Here is a 19,207-nt window from a genome sequence, read left to right as displayed (position 1 = left end):
AGCAAAAAACATGAAAGAAAAAACGTACAGGGAAATAAAACAGGAAAGTAAAGAACAAATACATGGAAACCAGAAATTTATACAACAATATAGGGAAAAACACACTAAACAGATGACAGCAGCCGGAAGAAAGCTGATTGTGTGCTAGCCAAAAACCGACATGGAAGGTGGTGTTGGAATCTCATCGCGGGGGGACGCTTGAAAAGACCAAGCAGCGGACGGTGGACGGCAAAGCGAGGGTGGAGGAGATCGGCGGCGCACTCAAAGAACTAAGGGGAGAGTTTGAGTGAATCCCCCAAGAGCGGTACCCATAAAGTGTGCTAAACAAGCAAAAACAACAAAAACAAACACAAACACAACAAGAAGAAACAACAAATTATAAGCAAAAACAGGAAAGGAAAATAAACCACAAAACATAACATAAACAAACCACAGCTGAGCGATGGATTCGATGTGAAAGGTGGGATGGACATGGACAGATCCTCAGAGCAGGATGGCAGGGCACGCATCAATGTGAATCAGACAGAGGAGGAGAGATCAAGCAAAGAAAAATCGATCCAAACCAAAGCCCGACCCAGACAAGACACATCAGAGACTGATGTGGGAATGACTAGGCAGGCACAACGGCAAAGGGAGAAAGGGCAAAAAACCAAAGAACGAGACAAAAGGGAAAGGGGTGGCAGAGAAGGAGGAAAACCGCACAAGCTGAAGGGGGAGGGAGGAGGCAATGGAGCTAGGGGCATCAAGTAAATAGGTTAGCTCACTATGCGGAGAGGGCAAAGGGAGGAGGGAGGCAGTCAACGACCATCCCTCCTCCCCTAAACTAGGGTTTACCTTACCTACCTGTGCGGCGCTCTAGGAAAAAAAACCTAGGGTTTCCTCCGTGCTCTAGAAACCGCCATCCTGCTCTCTTAAGGCTTGAGAATCCAATCCACACGTAATAATGTATCAACAAATTTAAACGCTTTTAATGATCAATTAAACAATCACTAGTTAATGATTTCTAGAGAGTATTTTGTTGGGAAGGTTAATACGCTCTTCAATTTTATTCTACCTTCATTCGCATGGATCCCAAAATGGATTGCAAAAGTGAAATGAATGCAGACAAATGGTCCGTAGATCCATAACTAGAACAAAGAGCATCAATTATTGAAGATTGATGAGAAGGTCTTAATGGAGGAAAAACATATGCATGGTAAGTTTCATTTAAAACATATATGGTTTCCTCGTGAGATTATGCTTTTCAAAGACAGGAAGAGCATTACACAATCTTCTCTGTTACAATTAAAATGGAGAGCATCCATTTATTTAATAGTGTGTATTTTAAATAATGTTATATAAATTGTTAAATGTAACAAAACAAATAATTATTTAAGGATAATACTAGATATCTCAATGTTTTTTTTCAAATTCATTTTTTTCAAATGATTTGGTCTATTCAATAAATAAATAAATTTATACTATTTTTTTTTTCCTTAAATATGGAGTCCAGATCATTTGAAAAAGAAAATTTTTAAAAAAGTATTGAAATGCATAGCAGCCCTCATTCTTTAAAGCTTTTATCATTCTGAATTAATTATTGTACGTGGAAAGAGAACAATTGTATTTGTCAATGGCAGTTTATTTGAGGAGGCTCGAGTTTGGTAGCACTTCTACTTAACAACGAAGAAGTGCTTGGTATAAGAGACTTAATTACGAGCAAAAAGTAAGTCAAAACATTATTATAAAAAAAAATACAAGCAGTAATGATGGCTGCCAAAGTTATACCAATCACCATTGTTACTCAGTTTACTCCATTATTTATCAATAAAAAACAGATTGCCATGGCCATACAATTGCCGACAAAATTAGATTTTCTGGATTCACAAAAAGAATACGTCTGCTAATCCCGAATAGTCTGGAGATCGAAGGTTTTGATTGATCAGTCATTTGAAAATTTCTACGAAAAATTCGTATGCCCTACTTGAAAGATGGAGAGACCAATTAAACTACGACGTCTATATTATATTATATATAGGTTCTCCAATATCGCTTTTAATTTCCAAAACCAAAGCATAAAAAGAGAATTAAGAAGAAAAAAAGATATCGCTTCTGGAAATATATGTATATCCGTACATGATATTCTCTTTTTTCCTTCTTTTGCTTAACCAATAAAAAGAAAGCTAAAAGGTTAAAGAAGAAAAACCCCTTTGTGTTTTTTTTTTTTTTTTCCTTGGCCAGAAAACTTCTATTAATTAGGGTATATTTGTTAGTGTGTTTTGGGGGTACTATTTGCTAATATATTTATTTTTTAGAACAGAAAACAATGTATATATAAAACAAAACAAAAATGTTAATGGCAACTCTTGGTCGTGATATGTGAAAGATCGAAGAGTTGGGCCTCATGTTGTCCGAGGATAATTGAACATATATACATAATACATGCATGCGTAAAACCCTTTATCGATACAATGAACCGAGACGGGTGTGCTTCTAAAGGAAGCTGATCATCAGTATTAAAATATAATATGTAATTTGGGACCGCCACCACCACCTATAATGCAATGCCCTTTTTGTAGGGAGGGTCCAAAATTTCAGTTTGGGAATAAGATCTTCGATTGATTATTATTCACGCCTTTTATCTCTACTTTGTTGGTTTTGTCCAAGAGAAGAGTCTAAATTCATTAGAAATTATTAAGCTTTGCTTTATACTAAGCCAGGTCATGGCTCGGTTGGATTTTAAAATTAAGAGAACATCTACAGTTTCTATTATTTAAATCTCTTTTGTGCAGCTTCCAACAAGTTAAGTAAAATAACTGCAATTAGTCTCTCTCGGCCGGCCTTTTTAATTAGAAAAGAAAAAAACTTTTCTCTATACCGATTTAGAGGTTCACATCCATTTTAAACCATATGACCAATTTAAAATTTTACTACAAAATCTTTACACGTGATAATCATGCAATTTAGTTAATTATATAAATTGTTGTTATGGTATAAATATTAAAATAATGATTAAGTGATTACATTTACATCTTTTTATTAGCTTAAACTTTTGGGATAACTGATAATTTAACTATAAATGAGTCAATTACGTGATCTAAAGGCTAAACATTAATTTTAAAAGTTAAATTGTGATTTTACCAAACACTAAATTGCGTTTTTAAAAATTACATTTTCAAATTGCATATTTCGAAAACGCAAATCCAAACAGATCATAAGAAACATTAATTCGTTATCTTCGGCTTAACCAATTTAATTTAAATTGACATGGCTTAGAAAAATGTTTGTTGAAATGGGCTCAGAAATTTTTAACTCATATTAGTAAGTTTGAACAAGGTCTAAACAAAATTCAGAATAATAATTATCCGATTTAAATCATTCTTAATTATCACTTTATATACCTTACTTTTGTCATATATATAAAAGATCCTAAACGTACCCTAAAAGTTGCTAGGTCTAGACGATGTCCTCATGACTTTCAAACCAAACCATACTCATTTGGTCTTTTCTACAATTCGATAAGATTAGACAGACTTGTCTCTAAGGAGGCTTAAAGTTGATGAAAGACATGCTTGTCATTATCATGCATGTAATATCTTCCAAGAACACATTTCCTTTTCTTTCGGCTTTCAGACAGAGAGAAAGAGAGAGAGAGAGAAGTGGGTTTGGTAACTTTGAGAGCTTCTCCGAGGGAGAGGGGAGGGGGGGACACTTCCCACCATCTCTTCAGTGGAAAGGGTCACAACTGAGGAGATAAGAAGGCAACCGAACACCAAGAAACTGTCACCACTACCGCCACGTATGACGTCATTAATTCATTATAGCTTTATTTTCTTCTTCCTCATCATCATTATCTAAACTTTGTAGTAGCAGCATACATTATTGGCCTCTGTTTGTGCCTATTCCATCATCAAATAGTATCGCATCGCTAATTTGTTTACCAGAATTAGCAAGCCTGCTGAACCCCCACACAGTCTATGTTCAAGTTGTCACGTGCTGTTGCTTAGCTTGTTTAGTACAATGATCTCAATCAATGAAGCCAATTAGGATTGCATCTATATATCACTATAACAAATTTTTTAAAAAAAATGCAATTTAAATATTAGTCGAAACTATTATATTAGTATATTTGTATGATAATTATAAAATAAAAATATAATTTTAAACATTACTCGATACAAACATGCACATGCCCGTCAATCAACAATAACATATACCTACCCGACCAGTAGTCAACACATTGATTCTCCCGAAAACATGTTTGTTGGACATATAATCTAAAAGTTAAAATACTTATTGTAAGATGCAGACAGTTACAAATCTTATGCTACGCCTCCGAAAGAAGGTAAAAGTTGAAGCTAATTAAGCAACTTCAATGGTAAAAGCATGATACAAGGAGGACCCATTCCTCCAAGAAATTACTTTGCCTATATTCATGATTATAAATGCCCAACTACCGAACTACGACCATAACAGCAGCTAGAAGGGATTTTTTTTTTTTTTCCACTTATTTACTAGTAACGAGCTTGCAAGTTGCAATTGTAGGTGTCGAACGTGGCTTGCTGACTCACAAGCTTGGCCGGTGGGACTAAAAGAAAAGGTAAAATAATATACCCCAATAGCAGTAGGGCCTTCTGATGGGCTCCCAACTGGAGAAGTCTTCTGCTCTTAACTGGGCTGGTGAAAAGAACCTTTATCGTAGCCAAACTCTTTCTGATGCAAGTTATGATCCCGTGAGAAAAACCTTCACAATAATCCAATGAAAAAAAGGTGAAATGAGCAAATTGTTGTCATTAGAAAACTAAGCCACTGATGATAATATATTTTTCTTAGTTGGAGGAAAATAAAACGCATCTTCAAGTTTGAATTTAGATCCAAAATTGTGGAAATAAACAATATTACTACTGTGAGAAAATTGTACACCATCCTGCAGGTGTGGCATATGAGCTGGGTGGGCAAATACCCGACTAGTCCAAACACGGATCCGGGTTGGTTTCAGTTACCCGCACGGGGCGGGTCGGATTGCGGGTTGCTTGTTTAAAAAAATCTCGGATACCCGCCCCGCCCACCCATATTCCAAAATATCTCCCTCTCCCTCAGGTCTCTCGCGCCTCCATCTCCCTCAGTTCTCTAACGAGCCACGCCTCCCTCTCCCTCAGCCTCACTCTGCGCCGCTCCCGCTCAGCCGTGCTTAGCGTCCAACGGAGCTCCCATCACAAGGTTTGTTTCTTTCATTATCTCTCTCTCTCTCTCTCTCTCTCAGTCTCAGCCATCGACCTCTCTTTGTCTCAGCCATCAAGTGTTATTTCAATTATTTCAGTTCGAGTGTTGTTATTCGTCTTTGTTTCTAACAAGTTTATTTCAGATCAATTCCGACTCCCGGCTTCCCACCGAATCAACCTCTCTCTCTGTCTCAGCCATCGACCTCAGGTAACGAACTTTGATTTAGGTTTTCTTAATTAGTTTTGATTAACACAATTCACACATATAACAAAACAAACGTATATAAATACAAAGGGTCTCTTTATTTGCATGTCTTATTTTATTTTTCATACAAGAATCCAACTGTAAATGAGAAAGTGTGCATTTTTACTTGAAATTGCTAGTAGATTTCGGAAATGAGAAATAATATGAATCTTATTTTTAACATGAATGAAGTATTTGTAAATTGAAGTATTTTATAAATTGTTTGAATTTTATTTTTATACTTTGTAAATTGCAGTATTTTATAAATTGTGGATTATGTTTTTTTTTTTTTTTTCCTCACGTATTGTAGACTCATGGATGGTAATTCAACTATTAGTTCTAGTTTCGCTTCCGCTTGTCCTGATAGCACTATGCCTCCCATTGATAATGACGATGTTGAAAGTGTTGGTGTTGGTACTCAAAATCCTAGTTCAGCTCTCCCACCAAAACCAAAAAAATATGAGCAAACATCAATGGTTTGGGAACATTTTACCAAGGTAGAGGGTGATCCCAAGGATCCTAAATCACACTGCAATTGTTGTAACAAGTTGCTTAGTTGTCACACTAGAAGGCTAGGTACTTCATCCATGCTAACACATTTGAGGAATAGTTGCAAAATATATCCTGGTAGGTTTGATCAAAGCAATAAGTCACAATCAAAGTTGAGTTTTGAGGTTAAGAGGGAAGGACAAGGGGCAGTGGGAGAAGGATCTATTGGTAATCTTGTGATTGCGAAATACAATGCTACAAAAGTAAGGGGAGCAATTACTAAGATGATAATTGTGAATGAGTTGCCATTTAGGTTTGTGGATGGTGAAGGGTTTCAGGATTTCATTAAGACAGTTGAGCCTAAGTTTCTAATTCCTTCTTGTTATACTGTGATAAAGGATTGTGTTAAGCTCTTCATGTTTGAGAAGGAAAAGTTGAGGGCAATGTTCATGACAACGGGTGCTCGGGCATGGTACTTCCCATTATACCAAAAAAAGGCCGGTGTAAAAATAAACAAAACATTTCAAGAGAAAAAAAACCATGGAGATGTGTTTAGGTTTGGTTCATTTACCTATCAAAAAAAAAAAGTTTGGTTCATTTTTCATAGATGTAAATCGCTAAAGTTGTCACTTGAAGGTCTAGATGCTATTTTCATCTTACACCTTTCTTTTCTTTATTTTTCTTTTTCATCCAAGACATTTTGTCGAAAAGAATTTGAAATTAAATTATAATAAAAAAAAAACTTGCGCATAATGCAGGTTGTATGCTAGTGATTATAATGTCAAAAAATGAAAACGAAAAAAAGAAGGGAACTTGAGAAAACTGGGGCTCACTTGCTATTGGAGTCTAGGATTGTTTAGAGGGAAAGGTTTTGGTTTGTGTCCTGTGTGTTGTGTCTGTACAAGCTGTGGATGTCATACTTCCTCAAGCCCTAATGTGATGTCCCCAACTTATGTCTGGTACACGAATGATTCAAGATGTAGGCCATGCTAGAGAGGGGAAGAGGGAAACTATAGTACCCTGAGTTTTGGGTGAGAATGGTTGTCTAACGAGGTCTTGCGCCTATGCGGCACAATTTTCATTAAAACCCCTAAGGGTACGTAGATGTATGGAGGGAGCGATTTGATTACATAGCATATCTTGTAAGGAGTGATTTTAAAATTTTTGAACCCTAAATAGTGATTTGATAAAATGGTAAACCCCATGAACCTCTACAGTACTTTTTTCCTTAAAAAAAAGAGTTGCAAAGTCTATTTTGTGTGCTATTAAAGGATTGTGTTGTATTGCCTAGGCCTATCTCTTTGTCATATTAATCCCTAAGTTACATACACACGCACATTTACTTACTTCTAGTCCTCTTATCATGCCGTTTAAAAACACTGCCTTATAAAGGGAATTGGATGTGTCCACAAACCAGCCAACTGCTTGAATATTGGGATATTTTTAACATTTTATCTGTTGAAGAATATCACATTCAGCTGAACTTTGGCCATTTAAAAATGGTTTAATGGTTAGTTTAAGTCATGAAATTTTATTCTATCATCAATGGAGTTTTGCAATTGTTCTTTCTTTTTTTGCGCTTTTTATTGTCATCTATGTATATACTATTTTGTTTAAATTAGCTATATGAGAGATTCAATTATATTTGTTCTAGTTGATGTTTCGTGATGTGTTTTTAAGGTTGTATTATTATGCAATGTATTATTGTAACAATGGAAATTTGTGAGCCATAACTGATTGGTAAAGATTTTTTTTTTGGTTCTTTTTTCCCCTCAAATTTTACACTTACTTCTTCTTTTGTTATTAAATCTTAGTGTTACAAATATCAGCCATGGCTGAAGAAGCAGGTATGTTTATGGTTACCCAAACCATCGGCAGTGTTTTGTGCTGCAAATGTGGTATTCCAATGGCACCAAATTCTGCCAATATGTGTGTCAAGTGTTTGCGCTCAGAAGTTGACATCACAGAAGGTCTGCAGAAGAATGTGATCATAATTCATTGCCCCGAGTGTGACACCTACTTGCAGCCACCAAGAACTTGGGTCAAAGCACAACTGGAATCGAAGGAGCTTTTGACTTTCTGCGTGAAGAGGCTGAAGAATTTGAATAAAGTAAGATTGGTGAATGCGGAGTTCATTTGGACCGAACCCCATTCCAAAAGGATCAAGGTCAAATTGAAAATTCAGAAAGAGGTTCTTAATGGGGCAATACTTGAACAATCGTATGTGGTCGAGTATGTTCAGCAAGAACATATGTGTGAATCCTGTTCGAGGGTTCAGGCCAATCCAGATCAATGGGTTGCAGCCGTGCAACTGCGCCAGCATGTTTCTCACAGGCGCACTTTCTTCTATTTGGAGCAGCTGATTCTGAAGCACGGTGCTGCTGCCGCTGCCATAAAGATTAAGCAGATGGATCAAGGGATTGACTTCTTTTTCTCAAACCGGAGTCATGGTGTGAAATTTGGGGAGTTCGTTGGTAAGGTTGCTCCAGTGAAGAGTCGCCATGACAAACAGCTTGTTTCCCATGATTCTAAGAGTAATAACTATAATTACAAGTACACTTTCTCAGTCGAAATCTGCCCAATATGTCGTGAGGATTTGATCTGTTTGCCTCCGAAAATCGCTGCTAGTTTGGGAAATCTAGGGCCTCTTGTGATTTGCACTAAAGTGACCAGCAGCATTGCTTTGTTGGATCCGTTCACCTTAAGGCTTTGTTTCTTGGATGCTGATCAGTATTGGAGGGCGTCATTCAAGTCTCTACTCACTAGCAGGCAGCTAGTGGAGTATATAGTGTTAGATGTGGAGATTGTTTCTTCTGAAGTTAATGTTGGTGGCTCCAAGTATGTTTTAGCTGATGCACAAGTGGCCCGTGTATCGGATTTTGGGAAAAATGATACAATTTTCTCCATAAGAACGCATCTAGGCCATCTTTTGAGCCCTGGGGATTATGCTCTTGGCTATGACTTATATGGGGCTAACGGTAATGACAGTGAACTAGAGAAGCATAAGGGTCTGATCCTTCCAGATGCAATTTTGATAAAGAAGAGCTATGAAGAGAAGCGCCAGAAGAAGCGTGGGAAACCACGTGCCTGGAAGCTTAAATCCCTTGACATGGAAGTTGATGATAGAGGTAGAGGTGATCCGGATAAGATGAATTCCGAGTATGAACAGTTCTTGAAAGATCTGGAGGAGAACCCTGATATGAGGTTCAATATATCATTGTACCGTAATAGAGAATACCAGCCATCAGAGGTGACATCTGTGGCTGACGGTGATGATTTACCTTCTATTCCTGTGGAAGAGTTGCTTGCTGATCTCGCTCTAAGCGAAGAGGAAGATGAAGGTGATGACATGAGAGAGTGATCACAAGCTTTTGCTCTTACACATAAGCCTTTTTTGTTCTTCCCTTGCTATTAAAGCTTTAAAGCATTTGTTTTTGAGTGATTGTTTATGTTCTAAAGGCGGAATATGTACTTTAACATAGTTTTGTTGAGTTAGTACTATTAGCCTTGTTTAAGTTTGGAAAGCCTTGCTTATTTTTTATTTCAGTTGAAACTTTACCCTTCAATTGTTGATGGTAATTAACACAACGACAAAAATTTCCTCCAAAATTTCCTTCTAACTTAGGAATCTAAACATTAATTTTTTAGAAATTTAAAAATATTGATTATTATTTGTCACTTATTGAAGTAGGTTTGAAGAAATTTGTATCCTTAACACGATGCGCAAGGTATGGTGTAATTAACTCCGGTTAAAGTAAATGCTGGTTTGAGGAGGACACTTGTCTTAATTAAACTTGATTATAATCTCCCTATTTTTGTCTAGACAATTGGGTTTGTGCTAATTGGTTTTTCAGGTTGACATAAACAGTATCCTATGTCGAGTAAAGATTTCAAGGTTAGGTCGGCTCGAATTCTCAGTGGCTTGACTGATTTGACTAAATCTGGCTGAATTTCATTTGATTTGATTCGCGTTATTTATTTATTTATTTTTGTTTTAGCCTGGTAGGTGTTGTTGAGCCGATATTTGCAGGAGTAGTGCGACATGGGTTGCCCTTGGCCTAGTTGGTCTCAAAGTAATTTAAAAAATTTTAACTTTGAAAGGCCATACCTTCTGTTTAGGGGTCTTTTTATTTTTTATTTTTATTTTTATTTTTATTTTCATTTTTATTTTTATTAAGCTTAATGTAATTTTTAAAGGTGATAAATATATTAATCAACCTTAAGAGACAATGCCAAGAGATGAAAGTAAACACTAATTTTTATTTTGTTAATTTCTGAACATCCAAAATTGGTCACGAGACTCGCGACTTACAACTCGATTAGCAAGGTACATTCATCCTATTCCTACCAAAAGAGTTGAGAAAAAAAAAACGAAACAAGATCAAAAACGAAAACAAAAAGAAAAGAGCTTCCACTTCTTGGTGGGTGACTTATTGCTCTCTTCAGAACTATCGTGGGCGCTCTTTTGTCCCATTGATTGAGACTGATGTACTGGATAACTTTTCTCCGTACGAATGGCTTGGTTGGAAAGAGACTCATCAGAAAGCTGCTTCTTCACGGTCACGGGTGTGTTAAGTTGTAATCCGTTGCTATCTTCTGAATTATCTTGGCCAGCCTTGACGCCGAAGATTTCATGTGGTAGAAGGATCTGGATAGGTGCAGGGGCAGGGGAATTTCTCTCCTCACGAGCGTCGACGCCGTACATTTCATGTGGGAGGAGGAAAGCGAAGGATTTTTTCTCACTGCGACTGCGAGCGTTGGGACTGAATTCAGATTTCATTGGAGAATCTGCCGACTCAGACATCCTTGCAAGATTGATTTCTTTCTCTGTTGTTGTCTTCTTTGGCCAAACTCTGATTACATATATATAGTGAGTATAAGAAATCACTGCAAGAGTCGGTTTTACGTTGAAGTAGCGTCCAAGACACAGCGTTTATTTCCTAGTTCCGGTTGGACTCTCACTCTATTAATCTATCTTTATTTTAGTCCATTGGATCAAGTGGCGATAGCCCATACATCTCACGATCAGCCACGCTTTGGGCAATTAATTGTTTTTTTTTAAAAAAAATTTTAAGAAAATTAATTGATTGTTAATTGTGAATTTTATCTTTGTTTCGTGGTTATTTGACTTTGTACCAGCAGTAAACACAATTTTTTTTTTTTTTTTTTTTGGAGAACTCCAGCAGTAAACACCTAGACATTAGTGGGGCTCCTTTTTTTGGCTCATCCATGTTATTTTCGCAAATGCTTTTTCCTTTTTTATTTATTTTTAATCAAAAGCATATAATTGTTAAATACATTATTAATATAATTAACAGAGTATTTAATATTTGTCGATAGAATAAGTGATTTTTTTTATTTTTTTATTTTTTATTTATTTATTACTTTGTAGTAGTAATATATTATGAGGAATCATTAGTTTTATTTATTTATTTTTTTTATATGCCCACACAAGACGAGTGTGAGAGATTCGAACTAGAGACCTCCGCTTACTTTATGAGGCGTGAAAAGAGTTTGAGCCCACCAATATGAGAATGTTAAAATATTTATTAAATTATTAAATTTACTTTTTTCTTAGATTTATTTTCTTTATTTTGTTCTGTCTTTAATGTTTCTCCGTTTGTGCTCTTGGCCTTGCATTGCATTATGCATATGCAACGTTTGTTGTTTTTTTTAGTGAATTATTTTGAATATATATATATAGAGGAAGGAAAAAAGAAAAAGAAAAAAGAAAAAAGAAAAAATAAAGAAAGAGGTCAAATTGTCTATATTATTATGGCCTTTGTTAGCCCATTATTTTGTTTATTGTTGGTCTTATTGTAGAGTGAGACACATCTTTTGGCCTTTGCGGTATTGTTTAAAGACCCAGAAGTTCTCATTTTAGTCATTTGTTGGTTTTCATTTGGCCCAGCTTTCGTCATTTGTGGTATTATTTAAAACTCAGGCCAATTTGAGGCCTATAATTGGTTCATTATAGCAAGTTTTTGGCCTTTGCCAAGTTTTTAGAATCCTTTTTTTTTAGTATGAGGGGATATTAGAGTATATTTGAATTACCCTAAAGTTAAGAATTTGAAGAAGATTGTATTATTTTAAATAAGATTAGATTAGCCTAACTTTAGTAATCTAACTGTTAAAGGATAAAACCTGAACAAATCAAGCATACCCCACAAAATTATTTGTATTTACTTTCTTTATTCAGCTTTGCTTTTTATATTTCCATAGCTTTATAATTCTTCTTCACTTACCAATAATTTTAATAGGATTAATAGATATATATGATTGCAAATTAAACAAGTATACTGCATTTACAGTTTTAAATTCTACCAGGCAAAAGCTGAAATGCTAACGGTTGGTCACTAAAAACCAAAAAATGCATGAGCATCGTGGCACAAATTCACAAACGTAACTAATTAACAATATGTAAAGAAACCAAATTCACTATTACATTAATACAAGAACAGAGTACACAAAAATTCAAGATCGAACCTCTATTGACTCCTGGTGGGTTTGCAATTAATGTTAAGTTTAGATTTGATTAGCAACGCAAAAGAATTGAGGGAAAAAAAAAGTGCAAAGAATCAGAAACAGTGAATGGTTCGTGGTCGTTTTGGAACTCAAAAGAGCTTCTGCTTCTTGGTGGGTGTGTTACTTTGTGATCCATTGCTCTCTTCAGAATGAACGTGGCGCTTCTTTGTCTCATTGAAGAGTTCATGCGGTAGAAAGCGGCTTAGGAGAGCTAACTCTCGGCGAGCAATTTCATGTGGTGGGGGTTTTTTCTCCTCGACAGCGCTGAAACCGAAAAGTTCATGTGGGTAAAAGAGTTGAAAGGCTTTTCTTCTCTCCGTACTCAGACATTCTTGCAACATTGGAGAATCTGCAGACTCAGACATCCTTGCAAGAAGATGATGATGATGCAGTTTAGGAGAAGAGTGGTATGCAAAGGTTTGGGTTATTCTTCGAGACGCTAAGTTATTATGCAAACACTTGGTCGAAGGTGGATTTATATAGTGGGTATCAGAAATCCGGAGTCGGAGTCTCTGCAGGAGTTGAAGTAGGAGTAGGAGTCGTAGAGATTTATTTTGTTTTGGGCTCATAATGGACTTGGGTCAATTGTGGACTCGGGTCAACTTTGGACTCTGTTAATAAACCCATACTCTAAATTAAATAGAATTAGGCCATTGAATTCTATTTTGACCGCTACACATTCCTAATTCCTTTAGGGTACAGAGTACTAGACTCCTCCGCACACAAACCAAAACACACTGTTTTTCATTTACACCACCGATATAGATGCGCATCATTCAACAACCATTGCATAATTCTAACAAAATTAAACGCATACGGTTACTACCTTATTCGATCTATGAACAACTTTAACACCTTTGAAAGAGGGTCAAAAAGTCAAGCTTATTACACGACTTTCAATGGTAAAAGCATTATAATACAAGGAAGCCCTATTCCTCCAAAAATTCCTCGCTCGTCTCCAGGACCATGAATGATTGACAAGGCCATAAGTCATGACAGCAAGATGGATATTTCTTTTCCTTCTAAACTCTTTTTTCTGCTTTACAAGCATCTAACAACGCAAAATTCAACTAAAACATGACAAATATCTATTTTATAATCACCTCACAACATTGATCAGATGGCAAAACGTTAAGGCAGACATAATGCATCCCCTTGGATAGACACCCAAGAAGCTGGTATCCAAGCAAGAAATATGACCTCCAAAACAATGGTTACCATATAACTTCTTTTCTTTGCCTTCCTTTTTGTCAGAGGAGGGAGTATTTGTTCAAGAAACAAATATTCACCATTGATTCCAGCAAAAAGCAATTATCTCCTTAATCAGGGTTCCTTCAAATGTTTCTACCACGAACCCATCGAGCTGAACCAGTCTTTGCCATGCCAGAATAGTAATCGCCCACATTTGCCACAAAAAGTGGATCCCTATCTTCAATTTTGAACTCATTACTATTACTACCTGTGGCATTTCCCTGCTCTGTCTGCTCTAACTCTTTTGTTAGATCCTCCATTGTCTTCTTTAAACTGGCTTTGCTCATCTGACCAGCTTCCCCAGTTGAGATTCCAACCATTGTAATCTTTGGAAGAAATGGGTTCGGCAGTAGGTTTTGTTTTATGCATTCCCTTGGTGAGTCTTCCATTTGGTATGACTTTTTTGACCACAGATGACTAAACAAACCTTTAAAAGGCAACCTGAAATCGGGTTTGTGTCGGTTCGCTGGAATATCATCTTTTAATGCAAGTTCTGAAGTGCCTTGGTGTTGAGAATCTTTACTATCATTTTCCATTTCAGAGTTGGCAAGACATTTGGCCGTCTCAAATGCCCTCAGAACAGAAGCTGCACTCCTGTAACATAACAATGATATTGTTGATATAAAGGCAATCAAGAGATGCAGAACCCAATTACATTCTAAACCTTAATAATCAATGGGAGAAGCTAAAGAATGCAGTAGACGTACCTTTTCTCAAATGAGTCAACCATGTAAGGGAACTTCGGTTGTATGCCTGTGGCTTTCCGCAACCACCTGTTACCAAGGATCACTTTGTCAACTGCATAAAGGAGCTGCATTTCAGCAGCCTTTGAAATAACGCTCAAAGGTATCCCAGGATTGCCCATCTCATCCATCAGTTCTTGAACCTGTTAATTCATAGCAAACAAGAAAGATTACACATTACTGTAGTAGGAGGGTAGTTACTTAACAATGTTTTTTTTTTTTTACTTAATCAAAAAGCAATAGAAGGGTAGCAGATGTTGTTCAACTTTTTCTTTTTCTTTTTCCTTTTATATCTTCATCCATTCATATATTCAATTTCTATTGCAGAGGAAGCAGTGACACTTCTGGCAAGCATGACTTGAGCTTACATAGACCACTATGAACTTACATACAACAACTGAAATCATTATCAAATACTGTGATTACAGCAAAGATTCACGAGTCACAAAGTTCCTGAATCAAAAGAGTTAATAGAATGAACATGACATTTCTGGATCCCTGCATCTGATATGTTATCACTACTGGGTTTTTGACATTCGATATTATTCCAAGAAGTAATAACAGATCGACGAATTTCATACCTCTGGAGGCTCCCACAAGCTATCACTCATCTCTTCAATTACTTCTGCGGCGAGGTTGTCATCTGTAACATCCCGTCGGCGCTGCGTGTGCCGAGTTTGAATTAAAGAATGGAAATGTTGGTCAACAGATTCTTCAAGAATGTTATCCAGCACATCTTTATCAAAGAAGTAGGGAGTATACCTGATAGGAAAAAATAGTAACAGAGTGAGCATTAGCAATTCAAAAATACAGTTTTATAGAAGAAAAAAAAAAAAAGAGTGCAATGACCAATAAATAGGTTATATCTAGATGAATTTGCAGAAATAAAGATGCAATATGGAAGCTAGCCTGAATTGGAAAAATCAATATCCTGAAGTAATCTCCACATAAAGTAAATATGAACAAGGACTCTATCATGGATTTCTGACCACATTTTCCATAGGCCCTTTTATCTCTTCCTTCTCTAAGCTCGGATTCAAGAAGAAGGAATCGAGAAGAAAGTATCAACTAGAAGACATTAAAAGGAGCAAAACAATCAGCATTTCCGTTTCCAACAAGAGAAGACTACCATACTTGACTAAAAAGAAAATGAAAAAAATAGGATTGGATTAAAATAAAGACCCAAATCCTTCAAAGAAGATTGAATTAAAAGAAGAAGAAAAAGAAGATCCAAATCCATCAAACTACTACGCCTACTTGTCAAATTGCTATGTGAAAAAAAGATGTCCACATTTTAAACAGTCAAACTAACACTACTATTATATTAAAAATAAAAATAAAAAAAATAAAAAAAGAGCAAGAAATAACCAACTTATAGGTAAATTTAATTACATAACCATTACTTTAACACTCTCCTTCCTTATGGGCTTAAACTCCTTTTTAATAGGTGAAGCCTAATACGTGAAATATTTAATTTAAATAGGGGTGAATTGACGGAGTCAAGGTTCGATTTCAGACCTTTGGCTCTGATACCATGTTAAATTACCAGTTATCCCAAAAGTTTAAGATTGTACGAGGAAATAAATTTAATCACTTAACTATTTGTTTAACACTCTCCCTCACGTGTGAACTCAAATTTTCTTTTAATAGGTGAGGCCCGACACGTGGAATATTTAATTTAAATGGGAGGTGAGTTGACAGAGTTAAGATTCGATCTCAGGACCTTTGGCTCTGATACCATATTAAACTACTAGTTTTCCTATAAGCTTAAACTGATAGGAAGAGGTAAATTTAATTACTTAACCATTACTTTAACAGTTAGAAACCTAAAACTATGTAAAATGAGCATACATGGCAGAACTTACCACTTAATTCCATCTGTAGTTGCTATTGCAATATCCAAGTTTTGAGCACTAAAAACTGGAACACCATCAACCTTTTTGCTTCCACCGTTCTGTGGAATTGTCTTCAGAAGCTTGTTGGCAGCCTTGACCTGCAAAAATAGTTTTAAGTATAAAAAGAAATGCTAATTTTTTTTTTTTTTAAAAAAAAAAAAAAATTTATTATATATATATATATATATATATGTATAAAATGCTAAATTCATATGTATAAAATCACATGAATTCTGTACTATACCTGTTTCTCATTTGGAACAAACTGGAATAAATGAGGCTTTTCCTGCATGGCACATATTGAACACCTTAAAAACTCATCCAGAAGGAGATTAAAAAATGAAATTCAATACAAGAAGACAAATTTAGATAACTAAGTTTAAATTTAAAACCCATTACTCAGCACGTCCTAGGTATCACTGATTTGTATGCATTCTCTAGATTATTTCAACGGCCAAAACAACACACGTGCATATAATCATTGGGAAAGAACTCATTCAAAATAACAAAGATCTAAGGATTCATCTTTCCAAAACAAGATCCAACACGGTTAATCATGCAGCTGAACATACACATCTTCAACTGCACTCATTCGCAAATAGGTTGTTCCTTGCTTACATCAATATTATAACATAAGCTTGCATTCCTATTTACATAAACTTTACTAACAAAAAGCTTCATTAAGTGTCTATTTCGTTTAATGGTTTCAAAACGTACGGATTGAAAAAAATAGCGATTTCAAAACACAGTTAACCAAAACACAATTTTTAAAAACGCAGTTAAGTATTTAGTAAAATCATGGTTTGGCCAAGTCAGCCTTTCTCACATTTTCATACAGTCATTCCGTTTAAAATACACTTTTATCTTGCGAAATCATGGGGCCAAAAGCATCGTAAATGTAACCAAAATATGGATGAAAGTGTCCAAGTCACATACTGACATAATGAAGGCCATTAGCACAAGTAGAAAAGCAACCTGAATGTGTACATTTATATGAACATAGATTATAAATACACAAACAAGCAGTACCTTGAAATGCTCGTATGCTAAATCAAGACGGCAGGCACCCACCACGCCACTCGGAATATTCAACCTTTTAACGTATGCCACTACAACACAAAGAACGAATAGAAAATGGTCTTTCAAAACCATGAACAGGTGTGATGAAGTTGGATAGGCGAAAAGCTGCTATCAAAACAAACCTGCATCGCCTAAATCCATGAAGAAGCGGAACACAGGGCCGTTTCTTTCGCTCTTAGTAATAGTTGCGAACATCTTCTTAAGCCAATCGGGTGTTCTGCAAATTAATCAAAGAGAATTCCAGTCAATGCAATTGCAGAAAACAGCCTTGGATTTAAAGGAAATTATGAAGGGTCAAGGGGGGCGTACCTTTTAGAGAGGAAAGGAATGTCGAAGTGGGTAGAGACGGCCATGAGACCGGTCCCGGAGAGGTCGCACATGCTGAAGACCTGGCCCACGAAGGCGGGCCCACCGCCCTTGACGGTGGAGTTGAGCCCGGAGATCCTGACCGTCGAGGGGAACGCGGAGGAGGTGCTTGAATCGGACGGTGGTGATGGGACGCCGCCCTTGACGGCGGAGAGACCCGAGTCGAATGGCGAGTTGGGGGGGAGGAGGAGTGGGACGCAGAGTTTGGAGGTGGGGTGGGGTAGCGGTGGGGTTGGAGAAGGCGACGTCGTTTTATGGGAGGCGAGGAGGGAGAGGAGGTTGGAAGTGGTGGATTGGAGGAAGTGGGAGATGGGTTCGGTTGGGAAGGCCATGGGGTAGTGGTGGTTGGTGTGGATGGGCTTGTGCGACGAAGCTCAGATAGAGAGAGTGAGAGGGAAGGGGGATATGGCTTTGGGATTTTCATTTCCTGATGGGTGGTTTGAATTCCTGTTTCGCTAAAACCCACCAGATTTCATTGCTTAATTCGCACATTACTTCCAAACATCACATTATTATTACTAATACTTAATCAAATGGTTTTTTTTTTTTTTTTAACTCACTCTCACACTCTTAAATACGCATTTTTAAATTACAGTAAAAGTTATTATTGAATCAAATTTAATAATAATCCATTTAAAAATCTAATTATAATTTTCAATATCATGTCAATAAGTACACTTGAGAATGAAGGAGGAAATATGTGTAGTATTTCTGGGTATATAGAATTTCATGAACACCATCCATGATTTTGTCATACATTTTTCTTTTCCAAAACATTTGTCATACATTTCAAATTATCTCTACCAAACCAAAGACATTGTTATGGTGTTTTGGGCCATTTTTTTCTTTTTTAAAGGCGTTTTGATGTGACGTGGAGGTGAACTTTGTTCTTATATTTTAAAGAGTATTTTATATTTTAAATTGTTTGTTAATGTTTTACTCGTGAGATTAGAAAATAAGAGACAAATCAAAAACACGAACATAGCCAAATCTTGTTGTGAGATCTTCAATTATTTTGAGTCTGTTTAGTACAAGTTGGCTTGCCTTCAGTAAAAAAGAAAAATCACTAGAAATCTTCCTATGCAAAAATATACAGTAGAAATTGTCTCCAATAAAAAAATAACTAAAGTTCTCCCATAATCTTGCAAGATAAACTCATTTTGCTGGACCAAATTCTTTGGGTTGGCATTGGAGCTCAATGACTCCTTGGTGACCGATGAATGGTGATCCTCATACTTGTTCACTTTGGAAAAGAACTGTTTTTCTTGTAGGAAATTTATCTACTTAACTTTATCTTTAAAACATGGTAATTCTCAAATGCATTTTTAATATGATTAACAGATAAATGCATTCTCACGTGCATTTTAAAAAGGGTAACTTCATCCATTGGAAATGGTTTCTCCTGGCATGTAT

At 36.2% G+C, this 19,207-nt stretch overlaps 2 protein-coding genes across 2 annotated transcripts; one reads left to right on the top strand and one right to left on the bottom strand.

Annotated features, from left to right (window-relative positions):
• Nucleotides 1-5,067: 5,067 nt before the first annotated feature.
• Nucleotides 5,068-9,500, top strand: LOC132165079 (uncharacterized). Its single transcript, XM_059575585.1, has 3 exons — nt 5,068-5,199; nt 5,345-5,409; nt 7,749-9,500. Exon 3 carries the CDS (start codon nt 7,766-7,768, stop codon nt 9,293-9,295), a length of 1,530 nt encoding a protein of 509 aa, XP_059431568.1. The 5' UTR covers nt 5,068-5,199; nt 5,345-5,409; nt 7,749-7,765; the 3' UTR covers nt 9,296-9,500.
• Nucleotides 9,501-13,231: 3,731 nt separating this feature from the next.
• Nucleotides 13,232-18,225, bottom strand: LOC132185081 (uncharacterized). Its single transcript, XM_059598906.1, has 8 exons — nt 17,738-18,225; nt 17,551-17,645; nt 17,378-17,457; nt 16,593-16,634; nt 16,319-16,446; nt 15,035-15,215; nt 14,418-14,596; nt 13,232-14,304 (listed from the first exon to the last, which is right to left on the bottom strand). The coding sequence occupies exons 1-8, from the start codon at nt 18,124-18,126 to the stop codon at nt 13,794-13,796; spliced, it is 1,605 nt and encodes a 534-aa protein (XP_059454889.1). The 5' UTR covers nt 18,127-18,225; the 3' UTR covers nt 13,232-13,793.
• Between the last annotated feature and the right edge of the window lie 982 nt (nt 18,226-19,207).

Source organism: Corylus avellana, chromosome ca1 (assembly GCF_901000735.1).
Source record: "Corylus avellana chromosome ca1, CavTom2PMs-1.0".
NCBI lineage: Eukaryota > Viridiplantae > Streptophyta > Magnoliopsida > Fagales > Betulaceae > Corylus > Corylus avellana.
This window is presented reverse-complemented; position numbering and strand designations above follow the sequence as displayed.